The sequence below is a fragment of the Coregonus clupeaformis genome, chromosome 21, assembly GCF_020615455.1.
Source record: "Coregonus clupeaformis isolate EN_2021a chromosome 21, ASM2061545v1, whole genome shotgun sequence".
In the NCBI taxonomy this organism is placed as follows: domain Eukaryota; kingdom Metazoa; phylum Chordata; class Actinopteri; order Salmoniformes; family Salmonidae; genus Coregonus; species Coregonus clupeaformis.
The window spans coordinates 53,359,104-53,386,827 of NC_059212.1; the positions used below are offsets into that span (position 1 = coordinate 53,359,104).

General features: G+C 43.8%; 1 protein-coding gene across 1 annotated transcript; it reads right to left on the minus strand.

The window, feature by feature from the left end:
• On the minus strand, positions 1 to 26,475 carry LOC121535361 (protein Wnt-9a-like). The gene is made up of 4 exons (XM_041842371.1): positions 26,339 to 26,475; positions 5,884 to 6,143; positions 5,182 to 5,444; positions 1 to 2,901 (listed from the first exon to the last, which is right to left on the minus strand). Exons 1-4 carry the CDS (start codon positions 26,428 to 26,430, stop codon positions 2,413 to 2,415), a joined length of 1,104 nt encoding a protein of 367 aa, XP_041698305.1. The 5' UTR covers positions 26,431 to 26,475; the 3' UTR covers positions 1 to 2,412.
• Positions 26,476 to 27,724: the final 1,249 nt, after the last annotated feature.

Sequence of the window (27,724 nt, forward strand, 5' to 3'; positions counted from 1 at the left end):
TTTGACCATTCTTTATTTGGCATGCCTCGTCATTTTCAAAATGTTTGGAATTCAGCTCTAGAGGATGAACCAACCAACCTTCGTTAAACTAGACTCCCTTCTGAGAGCATGCTGCTTTTTCTGGCTGAATCATGGTGGATCGAATCAGATATAAATCCTGTGAGAGTCCCTGGTTTAAAACTGTAGGCGAACTGTAGTCTATATAACATAGCCGATGGTCAAAGCTATTTGAGGGTATTGGCATGCTATTTACTAATGTTGGTACTCGTTTTGGCACTTGTTTTTCACTTACTGATGATCACTTACAATCAAAAGTTTACAGAAGCAATGTATTCCATATTCATGGTTTAGCCTTAGCCTTACGCATCAACTTATATTTTATCACTTGACTTCCCAGCATCAGATATCTTGGTCCTAACCTCCTTATTGCTACCAACTTCCTCTTTACTTCCCTGTGAGATTTTACCATGTGCCTCACTCTTGTCTCTATACCACAGGAGAATAAACCATTGCTATTTACAATAAACAAAAACATCTGCACTGTATATATTCATAAATACTTTAAAGGGAAATTATTAAGGGCTTCTGGGGCTTCAGTGCGTGAATGGGGCTATCTTACAATGTTGGGTTCCTCACTCAGTAGTTCATTCTCACCCACTTAAAACAAGGCAAAGACTGTATATCTAAAGGGAATCTAAAGATGACTTTGGATCTCACGAGTTATTGTAGCTGTTTTACAGGGTTGGCTCTGCCTTTGCCACCAGTCATTTTAAGCTTCAAACGTCCTATATTAAATGTTAGTCATACAACATAATAGTAACCTGCCTTAGAGAAAATTCCTGTCAAAACAACACAAAAGGAGATTGTACCTTTGCAGTCACAGAGTTGTGGTAGCTATGCCCAAAACAATGGATAGACAATGCATAGGCTCCAGCTAGAGCATACATTTGCTTTGTCGTCGCAAACACACTTTGTCACCTAATACTTTGAGCTTCAGCAGGACTATCTCTAAAAGACCACATTTGCTCTGGGTGTTAATGTTTAAGCCATTTTGCAAACATCTCAAGATGTATTTTAGTTTCTATTGCACCATACTGTTCATTTTCAACCTCAACCATTTATCCTTGTCAATCAAATGGTGGGTGTAGAGAGAGGAAGGAAGGATATGAGAGGGTATGTATAGAAATAGGGGTTACATTTCTCCTGTACCCCACAGTTTGCTGTTTTCTTTATAATGTTATAGTACTATTACTAGCAAGATTGGCTTTTCTTTTTTAAACAGAGGGCTAACTAAGTACCAAGAAGCAAGGTGACATAGTTGAGTTGCTGTTACTTAGAGCACTAGTCATCTGATTGGAAGATGCATTCTCTACTGGTCAGGTGGTCTCCTGTTGTCACGGTGACAGTAATAGACACTAAACTCAGAAAAGCAAGGCCATTCTCTCATTGAACATTCGATTACGTACAGATTTTCAGTTTTTCTTTTTACTCTTTCCAAATAAGTATAGTGGTTTCAGTTATTCCCTGAACATTAGTTGAGTTCACTCAAGGCCAAGAGTAGCCTAAAATTACTGGCAAAACAAAAATACATTTCTGTACATGTATTCACCAACAATTTCCCTCTAGTGTAAAAGAATCAAAGACAAATGAACGTGTTTTCTCTCCTCGTGAAGGAGTAGTCCCAAAGGGTCCATAAATTATCCACAGAGAGACACAAAGGACACAAATGTGCTGCTTTCCAAAGCGCCTTGTCAAAACAAATTGACAAAAGAGCAAAAGAGAGTGAGAACACACAAACAACAAAACATTTGTGTAGTTAGTGGTTTGTTTAAACATATTCAGAGAAGTGGCAAGTGTGTATAATATCATTATAATACAATTTAATTGATTTACATACATATGCATACACACATTGGTGTGTGAGTGTAAATATGTGCGTGTATAATAAATCTTACACCCTGTGTTCAGAACAGTTTCGGAATATGGTTGCCATGATTACCATATGAGTTGTCATTTGACCCCCCTGCACCCTCACTCGCTGCCAACACACACATTTCTACTTTGGGCAAGGCCCAAAAGCCAGTCTTTTACTATTACTGTCATTATATTGGATCCTCGTTAACAGCATGCTAGCCGGAGACAGCTGCCAAGTGCTGTGTTTTCTCACTGACACATCTGACTGGATGTTGAATAGGCGAGGTAGCCTTTCTCCAAGGCTCCAACTCTGCAACCAGAAAGCATGAGACACATGTTGACCCGGTTGTCAGACAAGGCCAATCTCCTGCTGCAACCCCAACCCCCATTGGCTGGGGCCACAGGGCATTAGAACCAAACCCACACAACAGAAAATCCCTCAAAGTGCTTCTAAAGGTCCTCCCACTCCATTGTCTTGCTCTCTCCTCTAAGACTGGGCTACCCTTTACAGGTGTAGACCTCCTCTCTCTGTGTACACTGCTTGCATTCCACATAGCAGCACCAGCGCACCTGACACTGGCATGGCCGGGTCACCACGCGGCTCTGGGTATTGTGGCCCCTGCCACAGCAGATGGCGTCGCAGTTCTTGTCCTTGTAGCACTTCCTGGCCGAGGTGCCCGGCGAGTACTTGCTGGGCCGGCAGAAGCTGGGTGAGTCCTCGATGTGGAGAAGGTCCATGGTGCGTGGGATTGGGTCGTTGTTGGGGCCCGGTGGGGGCTGCTGCTGCTGGGGCCGGGCCTGGGAGATTTCCCCCTCCCCTGTGGCCTCGTTGGTGGAGCTGCCCACCTTCAGAGAGGTCTCGTAGCGCTGTTTCAGCTGCTTGCCGATCTCATGGAAGGGCGAGAGCTGCCTCCAGCATGTCTGGACGGTGCAGGAGCCTGAGACACCGTGGCATTTGCAGGTAGTCTCTACCCCAGCTTTGATCACCTGGTGGTGGGAGAGGAGAGGAACATACAGACAGTCAGCCACCACAGGGGATCAAAGGGACAGCCTGAGAACAACATAATATCAACTTTGACCCACTTTGTACTTTGTAGGTAGAAGGTAGAAAAACTACCCAGACACTCCCCTGTAATTTCTGCAGCACAATGGGTCTATGTTATACATCCTAATATCATAATTAATAACCTCCAATATGAAGACTTTACTCATATCATACACAGGACATCAATGTATTAAAATGTGATGAGCACCGAGGCCATTATGATATTTTCTGCTGATACTCCCACCACAGAGTTAGATTATCTATAGGCTCTACTTATTGGTGATAAACTGTCATTAACATAATAACAATTTACATGATAACATTGTCACACTGAAATCAGTTCCTGACCAAAGACCAAAACATGTGGTACACTATAAGCAATCATTTAAAAGATAATCTTTGTAGGTGGAGTGACGATACATACTGTTGTGATAATATTGTGATAAGTCATCATGGTTATTACTAGTAGTAAGTGGAGGCACTTTTTCTGAAGAAAAGATCCATTGAGTTCCACAGCCACGGGAAAGAAGGAGACAGGATACCCAGACCCTGGCCCCTGTTCTTGGGTTGTTTTAAGGTATGTGGGAGACAAAAAACCCTAAGGTCCATCTCTTTCACCAGGCCAACTTCATAATACTACAGTTAGGCTAATAAGTGGAAAGCTAAACAAATCCATTTTACGTCAAATATGTTGAGACCTGAAGATTTCTCATAATGCATATAACAGGATCTATTCAACAGATGGCATGGAATATGGACTCAGTTGAACTTGAGAGACCACTTCTGACCGTTAATGTTCGACAAACTAAAATTTTCGGGTGGTGAACGGGTTGTTGTTTGGTCAAATACAGCACAACAGTAAATAGCACACGTTGCGACATTGCTTGAACTCTCTGTGGCAGGCAACGGTTCATTTGTGTACAGCTCAGTCAGCATCGACTGACCACAACATAAAAAAGTTTTGTGAAAATCCATAATGCATATTCTCCAAAGGAGGCTTGGACTGGACAGACTCTCTCCGGTTATTTTCTCACACACTGGGAAACTGCTTCGGGGATAAGAAAGAAGTGCTGCATATTCGCCACACTTGCAGTTCAGTTCAGGAAAATTTGAAATGTCAGCTTCGAAATGTTCTAGGGATGCATAGCCTAGCACATTCCAAGATTTGTGCTCCATATGGGACGTGGTACACCTCACTACATGTGCAAATAAGAAAAAACCTGAACGAAAACAGCTTGTAAATCTTTTATCACAAATAAAATCTCCTGAGAGAATGGATTTGGAGAGCCAAGCTGAAGAGGAAGAACACACCATTGGTCTTCGGGGAGAGCTTTGTGTCTGATAACATTTGGGGAAGTGTGCTTCTGCTATCATTTATATTAATACTAAAATGAAAATGGCTACAATATGAGAAAATCTGAGTAAAGCTAGCGGATGCCAGGACCTTGAGTTTGCTTTGGCTTGACAATTTAAAACCATTCTCTCTTCTTTTTGTTTTTACTATTAAAATCACATCCAAGCTGAAAAACCAAACCCTCATTCCCTCACCACAAACAATTGTCTACTCTCGCCAAGGCACAAATTAAGGCTATTATCTCTCTAATTTGAGAGGGAGAACCAAAGGTTGATTAACGAGAGGCCTCTTATTTGACTGAATTTAGCAGTCAATTTAAGTGATTTAGGCTGGCCTTTTATCTTCCTATTAAGTGGGATGCTTTAGAATCTATAGTTTTGTTTAATAACCACAGCATGTGGGTAAACGGTTCTCTGTCGACCACTGGAATGTAGCCGTAAAAACCCTGTCATTGTTATTCTTCTCGTGGTCACATTAAATTCCTATCTGGTCATTTTCACTGGTTCTGGTCATTTTCACTGGTTCTGGTCATTTTCACTGGTTCTGGTCATTTTGCTGTGACTTTAGACTGATGTCAACTTAGAGAACAATAATTTAACAACCCAACATTATATAGAGATGTGTATGTAGGAGAATATATTCACCCTAGAATACGCCCATAGAACTCAGGCCTAGATATATCAAACTCCACTATCAATCAATAACTAAATCACTCAATTAATCAGTCAATCAGTCAATTAACCATCAAATATTCATATAGTCCTTTTTACAGCAACAGTTGTGACGAATTGTGAGTTGTGGTCCCATCACACAAATCAACAAGATCAAATGTACTGCATCGTCCAACATGGCTCCATTCCACACTCACCTTCATGCCCACGTTAGTGTTGTGCATGTCCACGCGGGCACGCAGGTCCTTGTTGGAGCGTTTGCCCAGGAAGTCCTTGACAAACTTGTTGCTGTACTTCAGGTTGTCTCCACAGCCGCCCCACTGCCAGGCCTTGCGGTTCTCCAGGTCTGGGGCTTCGTCGCAGGTGCAACGCTCCATTCGCCCGGCACTGCATGCCTTGGCCATGGCGTGAGTCAAGCCTGCTGAGGAGATGGCATACAGGAAGGCTGTCTCCTTAAAACCTGGAGAGATGTGGAGCAAGGGGAAGAATCAGATATCAGTTATAAGCTACCAACTTCCTACTGGACACTCAAAATGAGCCATTGAAAGTTGCCATCACAAAACAAATACTCTCTACTGTACTATCTACTATGGCCATTCAATGTTATACCATTCAATGATGGCAGCATAAATTGCAAAAATGTCTCTCCCCCTCCACCCATGAAAGTCAGAAATGAGTTATCTGCAAGCTGAAAAAGTCTAACTCAGAACATTTTACATGTGGTCCTCTGTAGCTCAATTGGTAGAGCATGGCGCTTGTAACGCCAGGGTAGTGGGTTCGATCCCCGGGACCACCCATACGTAAAAATGTATGCACGCGTGACTGTAAGTCACTTTGGATAAAAGTGTCTGCTAAATGGCATATTTTTATATGAAGTTGAGAAGCTTTTCTTTCCCTACCTCTCTTTAAAATGTTGGCTCTGTAGCGGCCCTCTAAGGTGCAGTTCCACCTCTCGAAGCGGAACTGGTACTGGCACTCCAGGGCACTCATGCTGATGGCCTCCATGAGGGTCTCGGCCACACCCGGGTCTCGTCGACACATCCGCCGCTGCTTTTTCTCCAGTTTGAGCCGGTCGCACAGCTTGTAGTGGGCCCTACCCACGTTCTCCTCGGGTTGGGAGCTCAGCGGTAGGATGGACAGCGGTTCATTACCTGTCAGTCTGGGGAGACAGAGAGAGATGCCCGTTAGATACTGTCAGATGCTCCTGCTGTGCTCCTGCTGTGCTCCTGCTGTGCTCCTGCTGTGCTCCTGCTAGCAACGCTTCGACCCAAGGGCCTTCCTCAAGTTTATTACAGGCATTACCTGGCAATCTGGGGAGATGTACTGTAACACACCGTTTTTGGGGTACGGAGAATGAAAAATCAACTATCGGAACACTCAGTCAGTACAGTGGACTGGAAATGTCAGGAAAATGGTATGCTAAGTCCCAAATACAGAAGGCTGACCTTTATGGTCTAAGTCAGAGCTGGTTAATGTTCGAGGGAATTCGGCTGCCATTTTTTGAAGGTTGCAATCGAGTTCAATGGTTAATGTTCCGGGGAATGCAACGTTTTCTGGAGATTGAAATCAACATTCACCATGTCTGTGTATATAGCACGTTCTCAGCAGCTGAAGAACGTTCTGTGCTGATTTGTCTCTTTTAGTGTAGCTACCAATAAGGACTCTAGTCATAACATCGCTGGCTAGCTAGCTAGATTGATACAGGGTGGTTAAAGGACATGATATGACATATTTAAAACAATGGTCCCACACAGTCAATTTGACCGTCACACCACAGGCATGCTAAACAGTAGCCAACCAATGGAGACTTACCATATCCTGGGGACTACTGACTGTCACTCACGGCGACCAGCGGTGTATAGATTTAAACATGATCACACAGCAGGCTTTACACTCTCATTATAGAATCCCCATACAAACTTCCAGTATTCAGGACCCTAGAGCTGCAATTCATTTGAAATATAATGAGGCTAAGCTTAGTTTCTAAACACGGTATAGGAGAACATGTGGTAGAGTTGCACTCCTTTCGTCAGTTTATTTAAAGGAAGTGTATATAAAACACACAAGCTATCACGGGGTCTGCCGCATAGCTGGCAAAACCCTCCCTGACTGACCAGCGTTCTGAGGTTGTGACGGATAGGCAAAGCAGAGCATTACTTTCACAAACAGACGCAGGGGACATGACTGTCAGCCTGTGACCATTTTGGTCACACCATCTGACAGGATTGGCAGGGTAGATGTTCATTATGTGCAATTTCAGAGCCACTTTTACACCATTAAAGTGAAAGAGAAGAATACATGGATTTACAGAAGAATTCACAAACAGACTCCTACAACGGACCCGGGCACATAATATGCCATTACTGAAAGAGTTTGATGCCTTTTAAATGTCAACGTTTCCCTGCTAATATTGACATCTGCTATATTTGAAAACAATCTGGGGTTGTCCTGACAACAGCCATCAATAAGGGATAAACATATTAGATTTACTCTGGAGGTGACAAGGAGAGGTTGTTTTTCTTCCTGTCTCCTCAATATAACTTCAGTGCTCTGCTCAGTGCCATACGGTGACCTGTCTCTGGCCTCCGCCATCAAAATGTTGGCATTTAGCTTTAGGCCTTCAGTGAACTTCCCTTCCATCAATCTTAATAAAACAGGTTTATTTTATCTAATGGCTTTAGCATGTCACCAGACAAAAAGCGGAGTTTACTTGTCATGTTCAAGTGAATCTGGTGTGTCAGATTTGGATGACACAGTTCTGATCTCATTCACAAAACAATGCTCTGATTACACCGTGCACAATGAGAGGCCCATGCAGACATCACCAGTCACATGGGCAGAACAGGTCGCGATAGCTAGTCTAATGAGTAACTATGACAAGTGAACCGTACAATAACTCTTCAGTGAGGAAAGATTCAGCCCTGTTCTGTAATAGTAGGACACAAGCTAATGAGAGAGTGAGCAAGACACAGCCAGTCAGCCAACCACTATTAGCATTTAGCTAGCGTGTTACTGATGCCAATGAACCAGAAACCTATTCAATTCCATTTCCAGCCCATGAGTCATTTGGGTACAACTATTAACCAAATCACAGCCATAGAGATTCCTTCCAGATGTCCCAGGCATAGGCCGTGTTGCAGCGAATGTGAACACTGATTGATTCACAGTCTGTATATCAAGAGAGTTACTGGGTACTTCTGCCTGTGTACTCCTCCAGTCAATGGTGCTACATGTTCACTTTATGACCTCATTTGTCTTCTGTCACCATTCAGAGCCAAACGGCCTCAATGAAGAGGTCACAGAGGTCATGTTACACAGAGAGAGAGAGAAAACTTTCAGAACTGATAATAACTGATTGTGAAGTGTTTTCCCTGGAGTCTAAAATCATGACAAACAAAACCTAGAGTGGTGCCTCTATATGGCCACAAAGTCATACTGCATAGCAATATCCTATTATGTTTAGCTTATGTTAGCTTACAATGGTATGTTATTATATACATTTTCTGTTGAATACTTTACAGTGCTTTCATTATCTACTATGTACATGGCATGCCCCATATGAAGAATATGATCTCAACAGTCTAGTGGGGTTAAGGGCAGGTTTTGGAATTTGTGTACTCAGATCAGGTCAAATGGCTCCTATCTCTTATTTTTTTCAAAACATGTTTGCCTTTCCTAACTTGTCTGACATCTAAGGATTTTTCTAATGGAAACCTGGCAAGCTGTGTCTTGACAGAAATTGTTCTCCTTTAGGGAGTAAAAGAGCTTAAGTACATTGTAGGATAGTCTGGCCTGACTGTGCCTCAGTATATACTGTACGTATAGAGATACTCCAAACATACAAATGCTATCTTTATTCATCTTAATTGTTATTTATTTTGATAATATGTGTATCCACTACGTCTGCAACACAGTGAGGAGAAAAATAAAGAACTGAAGAGCAAAATGTACCAGTTAATAAACGGTTGTCATCGTGATTGACAACATTTCCACAACACTTCTGCTGTGGGCTGAGGCTCAATATTTGAATGATGGCAACACCATTTAGAGAACCTGCATAATTAATTTCTACATGCCATCAGGAGAGCCAAACTCCAGCCATCACTCAACAAGCCCTAAGATATATGCCTGAAATGTAATAATATACAAATATAATAATATACAAACTTTACTGAACTTAGATATCGCTGGATGAATAAAATAAGTGATGTTACCCAGGAGATACAAAGTGGAACAGATTATTCATGAAGCTTGGCAGTCTCAGTAAATTAAGCACCTGTTTTTAAAACTATTATTTAAACATTCCTAGAGATTTGACAGATGTAAGCATCACGCTCCTGAAGTCTGTAAGAGCAAAAGAAACAGCAACCGGATGCTGAGTTATACCCTTTGTAATGTACCGTACACAGCAATTCAATTATGTTAGGCACAATGGTTGCTCATGGCATAACTCTAGATAGTTTGCTGCCGGTTGTGCTAAACTATACATGGGTGTGCCATTATTACCAATAACAACAGTGGTGAAACTCCACAGACAAAAATGTTGTCAGAATTATCTAAATCCTATCACCATGACATGTTACATTCCTTAGTGGACATGACACACATCAGGAGCCTCAACCATTACTGTCACTATCACAGTCTCCTCAGTGTTAACTCTCCATAGAGCACAGAGGCCTGGCTGGCTGCCTGCCTGGCCCTGAGGCTATCCAAGACAAGAGTCAAATAAAATGCCATTCCTCAAAAGTGTCTGTGTACTGTGACGTCTGTCCGTCCGTCTGTCCGTCTGTCTGTTTGCCTGTGTGTCTGTCTGAGACACAAAGACATTCTGAAGCTGGAAGGAGGCAAGAGACAACACTAATCATTTGGGCTACTGCTCTGCCTGCTTAGCTGACTTCCACACAAAAGCATATTTTTATCCAGTTACCAAGAAGGCTGGGAGGCAAAGTGCGGATAGGAGGAGGAGATTTGAGAAACACTTCTTCAGGTCTCGCGAGAAGAAGCTACTGTGGCTCGTCTTGTGCATGTTTCCGCTCTGTGGCAGTCAAATGCTATCACAGATGTGCTTTAATTCCAGTTCCCCCCTATTCTAAAGGATTTCTGATATCTACAGGAGGAGCTGAGGGGAGGCTATCGGTATTAGGTTTTAAAACACTGATGGAAATTATAATTTTACTTCTTAGAGCTATCCTCAACATGCACAATGGTGGTCATAGTACTTTGGTGAATTGTGCTCCTGCATGTTGCCTAACAAGCACATTTGAAGAGGTGTTAGACGAAGAAGGAGAACCCAAAACCGTACAGAATAACTAGCTAAAGATCAGTTTAAAGATCAGTTTACCTCCATAATGTGAGTCAAAAGAAACCCAATGTCACACACTCACTCAGACTATGCTAAGTTTTGCAGAGCCAGTGTCACACACTCAAAAGGAGCACTGTTGACTTCTGCAGAGCGAACTCATTCAACTCACTTAGAACAAAGGATGGAGTCGAAAGGAGAGTATTGTGCCCGTACAGTAGCACTCCAGAAACTGATCTTGCAAGATCTTTGGTCTTAAAGTCATTATTCTGTTTCCAGGAACACAGGAGCTCACTGGTTCTGAGTAGGAATGATGGAAAGCCCTGCCCAACCACAATGTCTCAATATCTATGGTCCTGAAACATGTGAAAACTACAGTGAGTACAGTCGTGGTCAAAAGTTTTGAGAATGACACAAGTATTGGTCTTCACAAAGTTCGCTGCTTCAGTGTTATGAGATATTTTTGTTAGATGTTACTATGGTATACTGAAGTATAATTACAAGCATTCCATAAGTGTCAAAGGCATTTATTGACAATTACATTAAGTTTATGCAAAGAGTCAATATTTGCAGTGTTGACCCTTCTTTTTCAAGACCTCTGCAATCCGCCCTGGCATGCTGTCAATTAACTTCTGGGACACATCCATTTTTTTTTTTTTGGTCATTTAGCAGACGCTCTTATCCAGAGCGACTTACAGGAGCAATTAGGGTTAAGTGCCTTGCTCAAGGGCACAGCGACAGATTTTTCACCTAGTCGGCTCGGGGATTAGAACCAGCGACCTTTCGGTTACTGGCACAACGCTCTTAACCACTAAGCTACCTGCCGCCCATCCTGACTGATGGCAGCTCATTCTTGCATAATCAATGCTTGGTGTTTGTCAGAATTTGTGGGGTTTTGTTTGTCCACCCGCCTCTTGAAGATCAACCAAGTTCTCAATGGGATTAAGGTCTGGGGAGTTTCCTGGCCATGGACACAAAATTTCAATGTTTTGTTCCCCGAGCCACTTAGTTATCACTTTTGCCTTATGGCAAGGTGCTCCATCATGCTGGAAAAGGCAATGGTCATCACCAAACTGTTCTTGGATGGTTGGGAGAAGTTGCTCTTGGAGGATGTGTTGGTACCATTCTTTATTCATGGCTGTGTTCTTAGGCAAAATTGTGAGTGAGCCCACTTTCTTGGCTGAGAAGCAACCCCACACATGAATGGTCTCAGGATCCTTTACTGTTGGCATGACACAGGACTGATGGTAGCGTTCACCTTGTCTTCTCCGGACAAGGTGTTTTCCCCAAACAATCGGAAAGGGGATTCATCAGAGAAAATGACTTTACCCCAGTCTTCAGCAGTCCAATCCCTGTACCTTTTGCAGAATATCAGTCTGTCCCTGATGTTTTTCCTGGAGAGAAGTGGCTTCTTTGCTGCCCTTCTTGACACCAGGCCATCCTCCAAAAGTCTTCGCCTCACTGTGTGTGCAGATGCACTCGCACCTGCCTGCTGCCATTCCTGAGCAAGCTCTGCACTGGTGGTGCCCCGATCCCGCAGCTGAATCAACTTTAGGAGACAGTCCTGGCGCTTGCTGGACTTTCTTGGGCGCCCTGACGCCTTCTTCACAACAATTGAACCTCTCTCCTTGAAGTTCATGATGATCCGATAAATGGTTGATTTAGGTGTAATCTTACTAGCAGCAATATCCTTGCCTGTGAAGTCCTTTTTGTGCAAAGCAATGATGACGGCACATGTTTCCTTGCAGGTAACCATGGTTAACAGAGGAAGCACAATGATTTCAAGCACCACCCTCCTTTTAAAGCTTCCAGTCTGTTATTCTAACTCAATCAGCATGACAGAGTGATCTCCAGCCTTGTCCTCGTCAACACTCTCACCTGTGTTAACGAGAGAATCATTGACATGATGGCAGCTGGTCCTTTTGTGGCAGGGCTGAAATGCAGTGGAAATGTTTTTTGGGGATTAAGTTCATTTTCATGGCAAAGAGGGACTTAATTGCAATTCATCTGATCACTCTTCATGACATTCTGGAGTATATGCAAATTGCCATCATCAAAACTGAGGCAGCAGACTTTGTGAAAATTAGTATTTGTGTCATTCTCTTTTGACCACGACTGTACATGTTAACAATGTAAGGTATATGAACTAAAGGGAGTATAGTTAGCAGTGTAGCGAGCTACTGCTGCTAGGTTTAGGTCTTACACATTAGAATGTAAGAGCATGTAGACCCTTGTTTTTCTATCATGAACTGTTTTCAGAGGCTGTTTCTCCTTTGAGGTGTTGGCACAGCAACACACATGGAACATAACACCAACAGAAAAATAATAAAGTTCACTATTATCCTACGTGAGGTGGGATTCTTACTGCTGTTTGCTCAGCTTTGCTTTTTCCTAACACTCACTCATTCACTCACTCATGCACTCCTCACTCACACACAGACATCGTCGACCGAGGCTTCAAACAAGGCTAATCTCCCTCGTCGCTTTGCCTTCTTCCTCCCTGCCTGCACCTTTCACTGGTGGAGTTTGTTTAGGTCTTTCTCTTCACCTGTCAACGCGTCCCATTGCCCGTGACATTTACTTGATATACATTTTCCAATGATGGCTGAGTGAAAACGACTCATTACGCTGTGTGTGTGTGTGTGTGTGCGTGTGTGTGTGTGTGTGTGTGTGTGTGTGTGTGTGTGTGTGTGTGTGTGTGTACTCACACAGCCCTGGATCCCTGGAGGAAATCATTTATTCAGACTAAACTTTGCCTTCATCACCCTTCTGGCTTCGTGTCAGAGCCCCTACCACGACCCTGGCCTGCACTGCTGCTGCACTGCTTTATAATATGGCTGTTAATGTCGCTCTTCATCTGGGGTTTATAAAGGGTTTATGAAGGGTTATTAAGGGTTACATGTGAAGGGGTAGTACAAGAACATTTAACATAATCAAATATTGGCAGCTTGATAATAACCTTGATATCACATAACCTTTGGCCTAATATTGATCATCTTAATGAGTATGTGATGAGTATGCAATGACTCATTCTTTATAAACATATGCAAACATGCATAGATGCTGGCGTGTCATTTACACTTCATAATATCAGTATGTCAAAAAGGCAACTCAGTACAAAATCTGCAGTTACAGGGGACTAATAAAAACACATGTTGTGACAGAGAGAGCTGCAGTGCAACTAACGGATTGCTCTGTAACAAATATGCTCTTGCTGTTGTGAACTACATAATGAGGGAGTGATGAACTTAAGACGACAACCATGACTATTGCTTTTTAGATCTCCAGATTGTTCATTAACAGTGTCAGACTACATTGGCTTTGATTGACATCCAGTGATGCTGATAGAGAAAAACGATAACTGACCACCCTACTCCAATCAGATCTGTGCTTTTCCAGACTGCAAACCATTGGTGGTTTTGTGAGTTCCAATGGACATTTGGGACATTACATATTACACTTGGCTGAAAACTTAGGCTACAGTATCACAATCCCCATTGTCTTTCGTCAATGGTTATTCTGGTTGCACACACTAGCGGACTTATCATTAGACAGAAGAGGCAATTGCCTCAAGCCTCACATCATTAAAGGGCCTTGTGAGCTACTCAATATTAGGAAGGTGTTCCTAATGTATGGTATACTCAGTGTATATCAAACAGAGGCTACTGAAGGTTAGACAAATGTGCAGCTAGTATGTACCCTTATACCATCTCCACCCCACTTGCCAACAGGTGCTGTGAGTGCGTGTGCGTGTGTGTGTGTGTGTGTGTGTGTGTGTGTGTGTGTGTGTGTGTGTGTGTGTGTGTGTGTGTGTGTGTGTGTGTGTGTGTGTGTATGTGTACATACTTGTGTGTGTATGTGTGCGTCACGCACCTGCGCTTGCATGTGCACAGCACTTGTGTGTCTGTGTGTGTTGCTACCTAAAGTCAACACCTTAAAGAGTCAACCCTGGCTGAACCCTCCCAAACAGAAAAGCGAGAAACTACAGTTTCTCAATCAGTCTCAACTTGAAACTACAGTTTATCAATCAGTCTCAACTTGAAACTACAGTTTATCAATCAGTCTCAACTTGCTGGTTGTGTGGTCTGGTGTCTCTAAGGTCAACTCCCTCCCATTCTCTCCTTACCTGTCTCCCCTCTCTCCTTACCTGTCTCCTCTCTCTCCCTCCCTGTCTCCCCTCTCTCCTTACCTGTCTCCTCTCTCTCCTAACCTGTCTCCCCTCTCTCCTTACATGTCTCCCCTCTCTCCTTACCTGTCTCCCCTCTCTCCGTACCTGTCTCCCTTCTCTCCTTACCTTTCTCCTCTCTCTCTCTCCTAACCTGTCTCCTCTCTCTCCTTCCCTGTCTCCCCTCTCTCTTTACCTGTCTCCCCTCTCTCCTTACCTGTCTCCCCTCTCTCCTTCCCTGTCTCCTCTCTCTCCTTACCTGCCTCCTCTCTCCTTACCTGTCTCCTCTCTCTCCTCCTCTGTCTCCCCTCTCTCCTTATCTGTCTCCCCTCTCTCCTTACCTGTCTCCCCTCTCTCCTTACCTGTCTCCTCTCTCTCCTTACCTGTCTCCCCTCTCTCCTTACCTGTCTCCCCTCTCTCCTTACCTGTCTCCTCTCTCTCCTTACCTGTCTCCTCTCTCTCCTTCCCTGTCTCCCCTCACTCCTTACCTGTCTCCTCTCTCTCCTAACCTGTCTCCCCTCTCTCCTTACATGTCTCCCCTCTCTCCTTACCTGTCTCCCCTCTCTCCTTACCTGTCTCCCCTCTCTCCTTACCTGTCTCCTCTCTCTCCTTACCTGTCTCCTCTCCCTCCTTACCTGTCTCCTCTCTCTCCTTACCTGTCTCCCCTCTCTCCTTACCTGTCTCCCTTCTCTCCTTACCTGTCTCCTCTCTCTCCTTACCTGTCTCCCCTCGCTCCTTACCTGTCTCCCCTCTCTCCTTACCTGTCTCCTTTTCTCCTTACCTGTCTCCCCTCTCTCCTTAACTGTCTCCCCCCTCTCCTTACCTGTCTCCCCTCTCTCCATACCTGTCTCCTCTCTCTCCTTACCTGTCTCCCCTCTCTCCTTACCTGTCTCCCCGCTCTCCTTACCTGTCTCCTCTCTCTCCTTACCTGTCTCCCCTCTATCCTTACCTGTCTCCCCTCTCTCCTACCCTGTCTCCCCTCTCTCCTTCCCTGTCTCCCCTGTCTCCCCTCTCTCCTTACCTGTCTCCCCTCTCCCCCTCCTCTTCCCCCCTTTCCCTCTGCATCTCCCTCTGCTTTCCCTCTCCTATCCCTCGCTCCCCCTCTCAAGGGGTTGCTCTCCCCTCTTCTCTCGCCCTCCTCACCCATACCTACCCCCACAGGCCAATTTACTCTAAACGAATGCCAATCATTCCCTCCAGCTGTTGGCTCAAAACAAAGTCTGTTCCCAGAGAAAACGAACCAGCCAGCTGTCTTACTAAAGATAACCCAAAACAACGGCATCCAGCCAGCCAGCCAGACAGACAGCCAGACAGACAGTGAGCAAGGCAAGCAGACACAACAGGTCCCATATTAACAGTCGTTGTAAATACAAGCCCCCTGGGGTAGTTTACCTAATCCCCTGTCTGTTAGGGACAAACCACCATGCTCACCTCAGAAAAGTCTAAATGTGATCCAACCCTATGGTGGTAGCCAGGCTATTGTAAAGATAACAGGGGAATTTTTTAAAAGAAAATCTGGGCTGGGTGTGACCTCTGGAGGGCCCAAACCTTCGTCCCATCCGGTATCTCACGGGCCAGGCCCTGCCAGAGGTAGTAGGAATGTCAGTGTGGTATTCTCCCTCTGGCCCGGCCTGAATCCAAGGCTGCTGCCTAGGCTATGTACTACTACTGACTGAACTGAAGCTTGAGTGAAAGAGAGAAAAAACAACATTCCGACTGTGGCATCCAAGTCATTGAAAATGTTTAGGTCCACATTTGATCTGTACTGGGTTAGATGACCAATGAACATTACTTTGTAATGGTTGTCATCATACTTTGCATCATTATGCCCAAGTTGAGTCACAGTTCTGACATGTCCCATTTGGGAAAGTGGCTAGAGGGACAGAGATGACATCATGCTTGGTCACATCCTGTATAGGTCAGCAGTTGAAGATAGGGGACTTCCCCCGATCCCCTCCATCCCTCCCTCACCCCCTCTACGACTTAGTGAACAATACTTTGTAGCGTTAACAGACTAGGCATCATATTCTCCCCATTCGGGAAGGTTCATTATTTAAACGATAATGACTTACTGAAATGTGAAGTTATATTGGTCTGTTTTGGCACAGAGATGGTCCTCTGTAGCTCAGCTGGTAGAGCACGGTGCTTGTAACGCCAAGGTAGTAGGTTCAATCCCCAGGACCACCCATACACAAAAAAATATATATAATGTATGCACGCATGACTGTAAGTCACTTTGGATAAAAGCGTCTGCTAAATGGCTTATTATTATTATTATAGAGATGATCTGTTATGTGTCCTGTAACTGTACAGTATCAATCTCAGGGCTTTAGAAGCAATAGCCATATAACTCAGTTCTCTCTCAACCAATGGCTGATCTTAGCTTTACCTCCTCAATAACCTTTTACTCTTTCCCCCATATCTGGCATAAATTACAAGTGAAATGGAAACAGTGTCATTAAGGCTGGCAAAAGGAGGACATCTCCATTCTCAACAGGGCGTAGCTCTGCACTGCTCTGGCCTTCCTGTCCCCCTATTGCCCTACTCTACAGCAGTCAGGACACTCCCCCCTACCAGAGTCATTATGAACCTAAACTATAGTTTTTAATCCAGAAAATGAAATACATCACCATTTTCTAGACATCTGCAGATTATTATTTCCCAATCTTTTATTCAAAATGCTACCCTGATCTGAACTATTGGCTCTGTAGCCGTGGAGCGGTCTGTACTGTCTGAATATGGGGTTGGTTGGGGAATGAGACCATGGAGCTTGGTAAGAGGTTTAACTGCAATGTGAGAACTCAAGGCTCCTAGGGTCAGCGGCTCAGTTGTAGTCACTGTGTGACTGGCACAGATTGGGCACGCCACAACAGTGTCCACATGACTCCCCTGTTCTAGCATACGCCATGGCACAGAGCAGCGCAGAGCACCCCTGTACCAGCACACCGACCGACCGACGCACCAAACAAGTTCAGCCACGGCACACATTCATACACACCCACCGCATTCATATACCATTCACACACACACGCTCACACGAGAATCAGACCACCACTATTTGGTAAGAAAGAAAGGGAACCAGTGTATTTTAAAGTGTACTTTTCGATAATACTCTGTACAATGAGTAATTGGTTATGCAGATTATAGATTTGTAACACACACATTTATTAATTTATTCTTACTGTACAGTGAGCACTTCACTTCCCAGGGGTAATCCAAGCATGTAAAGTAAAACCACTATCAAAAAAACAGTAGCTGTTTTCAACCATGCATCAGCAACTGAAAGACTGGCTAAGTTTAGTCGTTATTAACGGTTATTTACAGTTGCTACTGAGAGATTACAAGGTTTCCTTCCTTCTCTCTCTCTCAGGGAATTCAAATAGAATTACTGAAAAGCCAGCAAAAGCTAAATTCAATACTCAGTAAGGGTGGAAGTGGTACAGTATATTGTTTGCACTGCAGTCTTAAGTAGCAACATGAATGAATCAAGATGATAAACTACTGTCCTGTAGCTACACACTGGTTATAACATCAAGGTACTAACTCTTAGTCACAACTGGAAGAGATGTAATTTTGGCTCACCTTACATACAGTACATCCACCTGGATTCAATCTAGTCATAATGAGATTCTTATGGTGTTCCATATGGGTAAGAATCATCATACACTGAGACTTAATCACCCAATAAAATATTAATTTACTTCATGATTCTGACTTTGGTTTTTGCTAAACATTCCGAGACCTTAACTCTAGATTCTACATGTAGATTCATTTCTCAAGGACTTCCAGTTATTGAACATACTGTACTGGATCATAGACAACATGGGGTAACCTGTGCTGCTTTGTGCTACCTGCCTGCAAGGCAAGACTGCATGTAACTGCATACGACCTCCTTGAACCCATCACGACCTGAAAATGAGGCAAGAAGAGTAGAACAGATTACCTTTCGAAGCCAGAATCCAAAGCAAGCATTTGTCAATCTGGCTAATCTTGGCTGGAGACAAGGGCCACACACACACACAGAGACACACACACACAGAGACACACACACACACAGGCGTTCTCCCACAGAAATTGTCCTGTGGTTAAGGACGGAAAACATATGACATGGCAATCCCGCTAATTAACGTCAGATCATCAATCCCAGACCACTAAAAGCATCATGATTCTATATTGGTTTTCCTGTTTTGCAAATTACCCTTGTCGAGGCTATGTCCCGAGTCCCATCTGTAAAGAACATCATGTGTCTAACTCTGTATACCTTCTCTTACCAATGAGAATTTGTTTCCGTTCCATATCTGCAGACTACCCAGCCATGAATTACACAGCTGACTGGTAAAGGCTGGATAGGAGCAGGAGCCGCTCCCTCCTTTTAAAAGACAATATTTCTTAACTGTGGTCGGGCTCGGCATGCTGACGATACCAGAACCTTAAGCCCTTCGGATGTGAGTGGGCCAACACACATTTTAAAGACCTTTCCAAATGCAATAACACCATGTAATCTTCAACATATACAGTAGAACCATATCATTATACTGTACAGAGTGTATCCAGACTATCCACTACCCAGGCCACTGCAGACAACATCGACTAAAACCTTCACAACAAAGGTGTGTGAGTATGTAAACCTCCAAATGACTAAACTCGAAAAATAACTCCAACAGGCAACATTTGGTAGAGGAACCATTTCCATGACAGACTGCCTTAACCTGCTATTCAAGGAGCAATTAAGTGAAATTAATTCTTATTTTTACAGCACAATACAGCAAGGCCCTGCTGTGAGTGAGCTGAGTTGAATGACATCGGACATCCAAGTTGATCAAAGTCAGCATTTTGTACTTGACATTTATTTTGACCACAACTATGCATACATGGAACACATTTTTTCCTGAATTTGTACTTACACAGTGTCTGGTGCCTTTAGATTTGGCTGTTTTCACATCTCATTTCCAACTCTCCTAAGGTTACACAAAGGGGTTAAAAGGTGCTGAATGAGACACATCCTGGGCTCCAGAAAGCGGCTGCTCCCCCCTGTGGTGGCTATGGGCATAGCACTCCTTCCACCAGATGCTTTCTGGGAGGACATTGACCTAACTCTACACAGTGCAAACTCTAACTCATAAGACAAGCTTGAAACAATACTGTGCCAAATATACCAGGTGAGATCTCACCACTAGCCAGACTCCATGTGATCACAGCTAACCCCAAGCAGCCAGCACTGAGAGAGAATCCTATCTTGGCTCACTGTAAAGTGATACCCTCTGAGGTGTGACTGCGGCCACAGGATATCCTCTGATGTTGGGAAATCCCTCTATCCCAGGCAGGGAACGCTCCCCGCCCTGCCTGCCTACACCCTGCCTGCCTACCTGCACCCTGCCTGCCTGCCTGCGCCCTGCCTGCCTGCCTGCGACCTGCCTGCCTTCCTGCACCCTGCCTGCCTGCACCCTGCCTGCCTGCCTGCGCCCTGCCTGCCTGTATCCTGCCTGTGAGCTAGCCTAGCGTCAGGGCTAATCAGTGCTTAAGGCTTCTGTAATGAGAAGCCCGCCACCACTGTCTGCCAGCCTAGCCCCACGCCAACATCAGCCCTGAGCCCACAGTCACTCTTAATGGCTGGTAATCACCCTGCATCTTTACACAAACCACTGGGATACCAGCAGCAGCACGCACATGAACCAGCAGCCTGGGGAGTGGAGGGGAGCAGGCGGGAAGTGTTTACATGGAGACTGGCTGTTGAGTAGCCTATAACCTCTTGGAAACACACCAACTGGGGGTTTGAACCAGCGTGTTCCGCCCGCTACAACTGTGTTAGCCCGCTAAGCTAAAGCCTAGACATTAACGCTGGAGACTGTGGAGAAGCAGTGAGTATATTGCAGGCTACAAATGAATCTGCTTTGTTACGTTGTTTTAGGCATATTGAGACTTTCTCTTAATAATGGGGCTGAAAACAATAGGTGGACATTACCTTTGGGAGCTTGAACTGAGGACAGGGCACATAAGGCTGTCGCAGCAATAAACAACCCTATTAACACTCATTGTGATGCCTTAGTGCAGGGGTTCCCAAAAAATTTTCCCCAGGGACCCCTTTTTCACATTTAAAAACGATCACCCTCAATTTAATTATACATATTATCTTTTACAGAAAGTGATTCAATCAATTGATAGCGACAGTCACACATTGTATAAGATTACTTCCCAAGAAAATACCAATTTCTTTGACTCCTTGACTTTAGAAGGTCGTACCTCAGCTTCTGAATGTCATAGAGACAAACCAAAGATATTCCCATGTGCATCAACGTCGCGTCTTCCTCTGGCATTTCACCGTTTGTTTCTAGCCTAAAGCATCACAGATTAATGCATTGTTTTATATTGGTAAAATCGTGAATTGTAAAAATACGTTTAATCCTCAAATCAAGGAAAGTCCCACGAAACGTTGGGGCCCCATATGGGGGGGGAGGGGGCGCTACCTAGGTTGGAAACCCCTGCCTTAGTGATTGGTAATTCACCATACATAGCATAGCTGTGAGTAGGCTTCCTGTATATGCCGCAGCATGTGAACTAAATAAAAACAAATGCCTGTTTGAGTCAGTTTAGGGCTTGCATTGAATGCAGTTTACAAGACCACAAAATGCCTTTTAATGGGCCAAAAGTAGCATTTAAATGAATGAAGTTAGCTTGTTTAACAGCATCCTGCTGAAACTCCTCAAGGTGAACCCTTCAGCCGGGGTCAACTAAGTGAACAATCTCACTCCCTTCCCTTCTCGAAAATACCACCCAACAAAGAATATTCCCTCAAGGTACAGTATTGTCTAAGCCTGAGAATGAAACCACAGCTAACTTCCCCAATGGTAAGCCTAATGATACTGGGATGTGAGAGAGAAACAGCACCTGCCACAACAGGCTGAACAGGGGAAAGTAAATGAGTGCTCACATTCTTGTGGCAAAGGATGACAATTTGAGCGGGTGCTTGACCACACTAGGAATCCCACCCCGCCCTCTGCCGCTGCAGACTACGGGCAACAGAGACAGTGTTTATGTTACACTTACGCTCCACCGCACTCTGGAAATTGGGTATGCAACATCGACCATCTATTTTGAGTAAATCAGTACCCAGGAAGAGGGCCGGAGGATGTGCTGTCCTCGTGCTCATGGCAGATATTTATTTGAACAAGTGTGTGTTAGTATGTATGTATACTCCACTCAATGTCAGCCAGCCTAGGGATGTGTGTATGTGTGTGTGTGTGTGTGTGTGTGTGTGTGTGTGTGTGTGTGTGTGTGTGTGTGTGTGTGTGTGTGTGTGTGTGTGTGTGTGTGTGTGTGTGTGTGTGTGTGTGTGTGTCATGCCCAAATCAAAGCAAATGTATGGGTCTGCAGGGCTAGTCGGCACTGTCTGAATGGAGGTAGGAGGCCAGCGGGCTGTTCAGAACAGGCTTCCCTTGCTTTAGGAAGTGGGTATTGGACTCAGTAGGGGGCAGACGTGCTCCCCTCTGAGATGAGGCCTGGAGAGGATAAAACACGCTCAGTAAGGGACTTGGGAACAGTGGACTCTTGGGTATGTGTTGTTGCTGTGTGTGTGTTGCTGTTTGTCTGTTGCTGTGTGTGTGTTTGGCTGTGTGTGTGTGTGTGTGTGTGTGTGTGTGTGTGTGTGTGTGTGTGTGTGTGTGTGTGTGTGTGTGTGTGTGTGTGTGTGTGTGTGTGTGTGTGTGTGTGTGTGTGTGTGTGTGTGTGTGTGTCTGTCTGTGTGTCTGTGTGTCTGTGTGTCTGTGAGTGCGTGCGTGCGTGTGTGTGCATGCGTGTGTTGCACTGAGTGTCAGTGGTGTCCGGTTTCTGGGTAGTCGGTTTGGCTTTGGGGCAGTAGCAGCAACATTCTCTGTGTATCTATGTCACCTATGTCATCTGTTTGTCTCATGTTCTCTGGTTTAAAGGGATAAATCATTCAATGACACTCATCTCCTTAATATTCTCCCTCTGTCCTAAGGACATAGAATAACTCTGGACTAGTATCATAGCGTCCTCATTCCAAAGACCACAGATATAGATCAGATAACGTGCCTGTTTTGTGCATCAATCTTAATACATGCAACTGGTTAGTTATTGAGGGCCAATAGTAATGTTGTTGGATGGTTATGATCTACCACTATGTCTCTATACCTCAAACGCTCACTTGATACACGTGTGACTTTTAGCGATGATGTGGTTTCTATGGCACTGGGCTGCTGAACAACTCTCACATGTATCATTTTCTAGACAGCGTAACAGTCCAGACCAAACTAGACAGCGTAACAGTCCAGACCAAACTAGACAGCGTAACAGTCCAGACCAAACTAGACAGCGTAACAGTCCAGACCAAACTAGACAGCGTAACAGTCTAGACCAAACTAGACAGGGTAACAGTCCAGACCAAACTAGACAGCGTAACAATCCAGACCAAACTAGACAGCGTAACAGTCCAGACCAAACTAGACAGGGTAACAGTCCAGACCAAACTAGACAGCGTAACAGTCCAGACCAAACTAGACAGCGTAACAGTCCAGACCAAACTAGACAGCGTAACAGTCCAGACCAAACTAGACAGCGTAACAGTCCAGACCAAACTAGACAGCGTAACAGTCCAGACCAAACTAGACAGCGTAACAGTCCAGACCAAACTAGACAGCGTAACAGTCCAGACCAAACTAGACAGCGTAACAGTCCAGACCAAACTAGACAGTGTAACAGTCCAGACCAAACTAGACAGGGTAACAGTCCAGACCAAACTAGACAGCGTAACAGTCCAGACCAAACTAGACAGCGTAACAGTCCAGACCAAACTAGACAGCGTAACAGTCCAGACCAAACTAGACAGCGTAACAGTCCAGACCAAACTAGACAGCGTAACAGTCCAGACCAAACTAGACAGCGTAACAGTCCAGACCAAACTAGACAGCGTAACAGTCCAGACCAAACTAGACAGCGTAACAGTCCAGACCAAACTAGACAGCGTAACAGTCCAGACCAAACTAGACAGCGTAACAGTCCAGACCAAACTAGACAGCGTAACAGTCCAGACCAAACTAGACAGCGTAACAGTCCAGACCAAACTAGACAGCGTAACAGTCCAGACCAAACTAGACAGCGTAACAGTCCAGACCAAACTAGACAGCGTAACAGTCCAGACCAAACTAGACAGCGTAACAGTCCAGACCAAACTAGCATAGGTCTGAACTCTACAGTAAGAACACTAAGTAATGACAGTTACCCTAACATTCGAGGTTACTTATGTTTATTATCTGTAATAACATGTTGGATTTATGGTGATAGTAACTTCCTCTAACAACATACTGTACCGGTCAGGGGACATAACCTTTTCAGGAGTGACACATTAGACCTAAACGGACACTCCTATCATATCACACAACCTCTGGCAATGAAAACCATGATCGTTATCCAAAAAGTAATTATTTCCAAACAGCGCTATTCCTTCCTTCCACCCTAGTCGGCTTTGTCCGGTCCTTCCTAATTTATTGGTTTCCTTTTATGAGATCTGAGAGAAGACTAGACCCCTGAGGCCTAACAAACCAGTTTACAGCTTCAAAATGGGCCTCGTGTAGCTCAGTTGGTAGAGCATTGCGCTTGCAACACCAGGGTTGTGGGTTCGATTCCCACGGAGGGCCAGTATGAAAATGTTTTGCACTCACTAAAACTGTAAGTCGCTCTGGATAAGAGCGTCTGCTAAATGACTAAAATGTAAATGTAATAATGTCCAACAGGTCCCGTAGGGCCCATCCCGTCCCTGCATCCCCCCACTGGTTCACAGCTAAACGACGCCCTTATCTTATATAGGCGGCAGGAAGCCTAGCGGTTAGAGCATGTGGCCAGTAATGGAAATGTCGCTGGTTCGAATACCCGAGTTGACAAGATAAAGAATCTGTCGACGTGCCCTTGAGCAAGGTACTTGATTTATTTTATTTCAGGGGTGCCGTACTACCATGGCTGACCCTATAAAATAACACATTTCACTGCACCTATCTGGTGTATGTGACAATAAAACCTATGTATTTATTTGATACCCATGGAATTATACTGCTGGTGTTATCACTCACTCTCATCACTCTACAATTAAAACAGCCACAATATTTCAGTGCTGCCAGGAGTGCACATTTGTTTGTGTGAAAGACTCAAATCAACTTCATGACAACTATTGTTTGCAACACAAGGTGGTATCGATTACTTCCGTCAACAACAATATATTGTCTGTATATTGTAGACAGAATGTGACTGTAATGATGTGGTGTTCATGGTAGAATAAAAGATCCCTAAAAATAATATCACGATTCTGACTGAACTCTCTCATAGTTGCTGTAAGATTGCAGGTGCCACTGAGAATAGATTAGTGATATATAAACCACCAACTGGGAAGGAACCTTCTGTTATAACATATCCAAGCTATAACATGCCTGCTGTAGGCTACTTGTATCCTTCACACAAGAGCTTTGAAGGTTGATATTGCATTTTTGTTGTTGTTGCTATGTTTAGATTAATGGTCTTCCAAAGAAGTCTGAATCCTAATGAATGAAATTCATCAGAAAAGACAAAGGCTGCCAGTAGCCTCGATATATTGCGGTGGTCATAGTAGGCTACACCTAAAAAACCAAGGCGTTCCCTGGGAATAACGTTTTTAATTGTTCATTAAATAAATAAAATACTGTCCTTGATATGATAGTATCTCATGAGATTGCGAAACGAACTGTAAATTCTGGACACATTCTTTCCAATGTGTTTTAAACTGTTTTTAAACTTAGTGGGAGCACGAACCATATGCCAGAATTTTCCCTATCTCGATGTTTATGCTAGACGGGGAATTTTCTATGAAAGCTGAACAGACGTTTCAGACACCGGTTAAGTGAGCTGCATTGCTTTATTGTTACCAGCTGTTGCGACTGAAGCCTACATTCACCTTTCGCTCCATGTCTGTTTTCAGAGCCGATTTCAACAAAGTAATCACACTACTCTGCTACTTTCATTCAAATATGCCTGATAGGCCTATCAATGGCTGAGCGTAGGATACCTGTCAGAAGACTAATTGCTTTTGGGATCTTTTATTTTTTACATTTTTAGTCATTTAGCAGACGCTCTTATCCAGAGCGACTTACAGTTAGTGAGTGCATACATTTTCATACTGGCCCCCCGTGGGAAACGAACCCACAACCCTGGCGTTGCAAGCGCCATGCTCTACCAACTGAGCTACAGGGGTTCACCTTTCAGTTGAACAACACTTACATAAGGGTTTTGTCAAAACTAGCCCTATTAGATCCATGTTAATATTTGTTAGGCAAATACAATGCTGTGTGTCTAAACCTGCCCAGAGACAGCTGATATTGGTTATTTTACAACCCCAACTCCTCCTCCCCTTAAAAATATATATGCTACAGCATATTACCCAAAGACAGAGGAAAACAAACCTTCGGTAGGCTGAGCTATTACACCCGTCTGTAAACCCACTGCAATTCCGACTAATTCATCTCACATCTACCTGCTCTCACCACCCGCTGTGACAGCCTACTGCGCTACAGAAGTGCCGCTGAACTGACAGTTCTATGCAACAATGTTGCAGATACTTGAAACAAATCACAATATAGCTACAAGGACACCATGCAGTAGCCTAAACGATTCACTTGAACCACATTTGATATTTCTAAAGGACACATCAACAGTGATAAATATGAGTGCCATACTTATTAATTTATGTCATATTTACGCGATACTAAAGTTGAAGCAATTGAATGAACCGTATGCTAATATAAGTAAAGCAATTTATCCGATCTTTCAAAGTTGCTCTAAGAGCGCATGATATCTCGTAATAAACTCTGATCAATGACAGTGTCATGAACATGTGGATGGATACAGTGCCTACCCAAAATACGCTGTTGTCGGTCCTGGCAAGTTGAAAAGGTACACTATAACTGTGAACGATAACCATCCCAGGAGTAGGTGTCCATCCAGCATTTTGCTGCGGCTCCAGGGCAGATCATTTCGTTTCTCCTGAGTAGCTGTGTAAAATCCCTTGTTGTACGTTCGGCACTTCTTATAGAGAGAGAAATTTTGCGCTCCTCCCATTAGCGGAGAGCAAATCTGAGTAAGGGAGAGGGAGTGGGTGAGTGTGTGTGTGTGTGTGTGTGTGTGTGTGTGTGTGTGTGTGTGTGTGTGAGAGAGCGAGAGAGAGAGAGAGAGAGAGAGAGAGACCTGTTGCCACAAGAAAAGGGCAACCAGTGAAGAACAAACACCATTGTATATACAACCCATATTTATATTTATTTTCCCATTTGTACTTTAACTATTTGCACATTGTTACAACACTGTATATATACATAATATGACAATTGAAATGTCTTTATTCTTTTGGAACTTCTGAGTGTAATGTTTACTTTTAATATTTATTGATTATTTCACTTTTGTTTACAATCGACTTCACTTGCTTTGACAATGTTAACATACGTTTCCCATGCCAATAAAGCCCTTAAATTGAATTTAATTTAATTGAGAGAGAGCGAGCGCTTGCATTGTGAACCCGATTGTTATAGATTATAAATATGAATTACTTTCAATATTTTAAGTATCACTGATGTTGTCAAATTTGCGCGCACGCATGCACCAACCCAACCATCCACGCATGCGCGCGCACACACACAGCCTAACTTGACAGACTGATCATAGACCTGTTAAAAGTTTTTGTTATAACTCAACAATATGATTATTATGGACTAATTTCCTTGCAGACATAATAAACTCTGTGAAAGTGGGTACACATGTCAAAAGCATGTTTTGATGTATATATATAAATATATATGCTAGTGAAGTCAACAACACTTGATCGACATTTATGAGCTGTCTTTCTTTGTTGGTAAGTGTCCAGCAGTAGTTGTGCAGCATGCTAACTGAGGTCAGCTGAGCAGAGGTGTCAGCCTGATATGTCCCCTGTGTTTACTGCCAATTGGTCAATGACATAACAATTCATTTCTGGAATGGCAAGTTAGCCTTTAGGGGTTAGTAGGGGTTGTGCAAAAGTTGCATGCAACCTACACTACTAAATGGCTTGGCTTGGAAAAGTTTGTGCATGATTTATTTTTCACTAAATAATCTATTGTATTGCTACAATATAGTATCCTGTGTAGCAGTGACTAAATTGGCACTATGCTCATCCAAAAATGTCCTGGGCTGAGAAAATCAGTCAAGAAGACATATGGACTAAAATAATCATTTTGTTGTGTATAGCTACTCCCAAAGGTGTATATTGTCTACA

Excerpts from the sequence above, each read along its gene's own strand:
- LOC121535361 (XM_041842371.1), bottom strand. The coding sequence starts at position 26,430 with ATGCTGGATGGACACCTACTCCTGGGATGGTTATCGTTCACAGTTATA. Across the intron at positions 6,144-26,338 it reads CCGACAACAGCGTATTTTGG|ACTGACAGGTAATGAACCGC; the intron begins GTAGGCACTGTA and ends CTGTCTCCCCAG. Across the intron at positions 5,445-5,883 it reads AGCCAACATTTTAAAGAGAG|GTTTTAAGGAGACAGCCTTC; the intron begins GTAGGGAAAGAA and ends ACATCTCTCCAG.